We start from the raw sequence: 3,233 nt of genomic DNA, 5'->3' as shown, positions 1-3,233 counted from the left end.
AAAAAAAAAAAAAAAAAAAAAAAAAAAAAAAGAAAAAAGAAATGTGGGCTAAATGTTAGTATAGTAAACCTGGGTTTTAGTTCCAGCCTTGTCAGGAACTAGCCATGAGAAAAGACAACTCACAACCTTCCTGATCTTCAGCTTCCTCATTTATAACTTAAAGAAGTTGAAATAGGTAAATTCAAAGATCCCTTTCTAGGTAGCTCTATGATTTTAGATGGGATGATAAAAATAATAAATATAAAACAACTAGGAGACATTATATTAAACAGTAAGATATAGTCTGCACCACATAATTTGCTAATAGAAATCAGAGAAGGTAACCACAAAGCAGAAGGAAGTTGAGCAGATTAGGCTGTCATATAACAACGGGAAAGTTGCTTCCTTCTCCACAGGTGCATATAAATCAGCTCTCCAATCCTAGACAGAATCAGGTTCTAGTTAAAACATCTTACTACCTAACTCTCAGAGTATAGTAGACAATCAAAATAATGTTTGCATACCACTTTAATATGCAACATATAATTATTTAAATCTGTCACAGGATTATATGCTATGTGAACTGAATCACAATGTACTTTGTAGAAAAAAAAATGCTAAAGAAGCCTATAGAGACCATGAAAACAATTTATTTTTATTTATTTTTTGAGACAGAGTTTCACTGTTACCCAGGCTGCAGTACAGTGGCACCATCTCACTGCAACCTCCACCTCCTGGGTTCAAACAATTATCCTGCCTCAGCCTCCCTAGTAGCTGGGATTACAGGAGTGTGGTACCATGCCCAGCTAATTTTTGCATTTTTAGTAGAAATGAGGTTTCACCACGTTGGCCAGGCTGGTCTCGAACTCCTAACCTCAGATGATCCTACTGCCTCAGGCTCCCAAAGTGCTGGGATTATAGGCATGAGCCACCACGCCCCAAAATTGTTTCTGATATTCTCTCCCTACTTAGAAATATTTACTTAGATGTTCATGGGAGAGAAAAGAGAGTAACAGATAATACTTCGAATGTTTATTGTGCTAGTCAGATATTCCTGCTTACTTGCAATTTTTAATGATAGCCTTGTTTATTTTGAAAAAATCAATTATTTTGGCAATACAGAAATAAAAGTCAATGATAGGAGGTAAAAAGCAGAACTTCTATGCTGCTAGTATCAGTCATTCAATACCAACAGACCTAAAATGTACTTTTGTGAAAATAAGGCCTCAAGCTCAAAGTTTTTCAGAACTACATTTTGAGGAAAAATATTTTATAAAGTGATTACCTTGCATTTCACAGCACCCAAAGTAGTAGCGTGACACAGCCATGTTACCAACTACTTCCCATTTATTTTCATCAGGATCAAATCTTTCAATGGTGTTCCCTATCTCAGCTCCAACCCATCCACCTGTAATGAAACAGAAAAATGTTCGTTTCTGGGATAAAAGAATCTTATTTATGACAAAGACCTTACAAAACATCTAAACCAATTACTTCATATTATAGATATCACATGAACCAAAGAGGTTATCTGTTCCACGATCCCATGAAAAAGTCAGAATTTGACCGCGAGTAGAACTCAGGTCCTTTGCATAACTGATGCTCTTTTGAGAAAAAAAAAAAAAGAATTCAAGCTTTTAACTCCCTATTTTCACTAAAGACTAAAACAAAACAAAACAAAGAAAGCCCCAAAACTTCAACATATTGCATGGAAAAGACGGTAGTTTGCAAAACTACCCTTTGAAATGATTTTTGGCTATTCAGAATGTTTATCCTAATCAAGGCCAGCTCCAAGCCTAATCAGAGCATACTGTGTATTTGGTTAATTTCAGGAACTTCAGAAAGGCCCTTTATCCCCACAATAACATTTTCTTAACACTCTCTAATTCTTTTTTTTTTTTTGAGACGGAGTCTTGCTCAGTGGCCCAGGCTGGAGTGCAGTGGCCGGATCTCAGCTCACTGCAAGCTCTGCCTCCCGGGTTTTACCCCATTCTCCTGTCTCAGCCTCTCGAGTAGTTGGGACTACAGGCACCCGCCACCTCACCCAATTAATTTTTCGTATTTTTTAGTAGAGATGGGGTTTCACCATGTTAGCCAGGATGGTCTCGATCTCCTGACCTTGTGATCCACCTGTCTCGGCCTCCCAAAGTGCTGGGATTACAGGCTTGAGCCACAGCGCCCAGCCCTTTTTTTTTTTTTTCTTGAGATGGAGTCTCGCTCTGTTATCCAGGCTGGAGTGCAGTGGTGCAGTCTCGGCTCAGGCTCACTGTAAGCTCCGCCTCCCAGGTTCAAGCCATTCTCCTGCCTCAGCCTCCCAAGTAGCTAGGACTACAGAAGCCCGCCACCACGCCCAGCTAATTCTTTTTGTATTTTTAGTAGAGACAGGGTTTCACCGTGTTAGCCAGGATGGTCTTGATCTCCTGACTTCGTGATCCACCCGCCTCAGCCTCCCAAAGTGCTGGGATTACAGGCGTGAACCACCGCGCCCGGCCAACACTCTCCAATTCTTAAAGTTTAAAATATTATTTCCCACAATTAACTGAAAAATGCAGATACTTATGGAGGTAATAAAATATAATAGATTAAATTCACCTTAAGGTAACTGATATTTTTTGCACAATAGGTTTGGATGAGGGGAAGACACTGAGTTACAGTGAATTGAAGGAGTGACAAGAGGAAATAGGGGAGGCTGAAAGCTATGTCAACTTATAACTTTCCCTAGGAACAACTTTGATTGTAACATTTGTTACACAGATATTCAAAGTAGAATAGCTCATAATCATTCACTACATCTACAAGAATAAAAATAATACAGTACAGAACTTCCTTGTGATATATTTAATTTTTTGGCATCTGTTTTCTTATATTAAACATAATTAGGCCACTATGCAGAGTGCTAAAAAAAGTTATACACTTAATTAAAATAATGAGATTTAACTACTCAGCTAAAGTACTGCACTGGATGTCTCATCTATATTTTATCTCCAGTAATACAATTTTAAGAATAAGAACAGCATACAGTAGCTCCAGAGATACCTGCAGAAGAATGTGTATGACTAGCAGTTTGGTCAGCCAGCCAACTGGGCACCCCCTCCAACCCCTCCAACCCCTGACCCCTACCTATACCTTCCCCTAAGACCTTGCCCAGCCTCCAGAGTATACAGACTAAAGCCAGTTGTTTTTTTTTTTTTTTTTTGAGACAGAGTCTCGCTCTGTCACCCAGGCTGGAGTGCAGTGGCCGGATCTTGGCTCAC

The 3,233-nt window shown here is 39.2% G+C and overlaps 1 protein-coding gene across 1 annotated transcript in view; it reads right to left on the bottom strand.

Annotated features, from left to right (window-relative positions):
• Positions 1–3,233, bottom strand: part of IPP (intracisternal A particle-promoted polypeptide) — a gene marked incomplete at its 3' end in the record, with an annotated part of 42,806 nt that overhangs the window by 10,323 nt on the left and 29,250 nt on the right. The window contains exon 7 of the mRNA XM_017881777.1: positions 1,265–1,387. Within this exon, the coding sequence (XP_017737266.1) occupies positions 1,265–1,387 (123 nt within the window). The remainder of the gene's footprint in view (positions 1–1,264; positions 1,388–3,233) is intronic.

The sequence above is a fragment of the Rhinopithecus bieti genome, unplaced genomic scaffold (genome assembly GCF_001698545.2).
Source record: "Rhinopithecus bieti isolate Rb0 unplaced genomic scaffold, ASM169854v2 scaffold_12155, whole genome shotgun sequence".
In the NCBI taxonomy this organism is placed as follows: Eukaryota; Metazoa; Chordata; class Mammalia; order Primates; family Cercopithecidae; genus Rhinopithecus; species Rhinopithecus bieti.
This window is presented reverse-complemented; position numbering and strand designations above follow the sequence as displayed.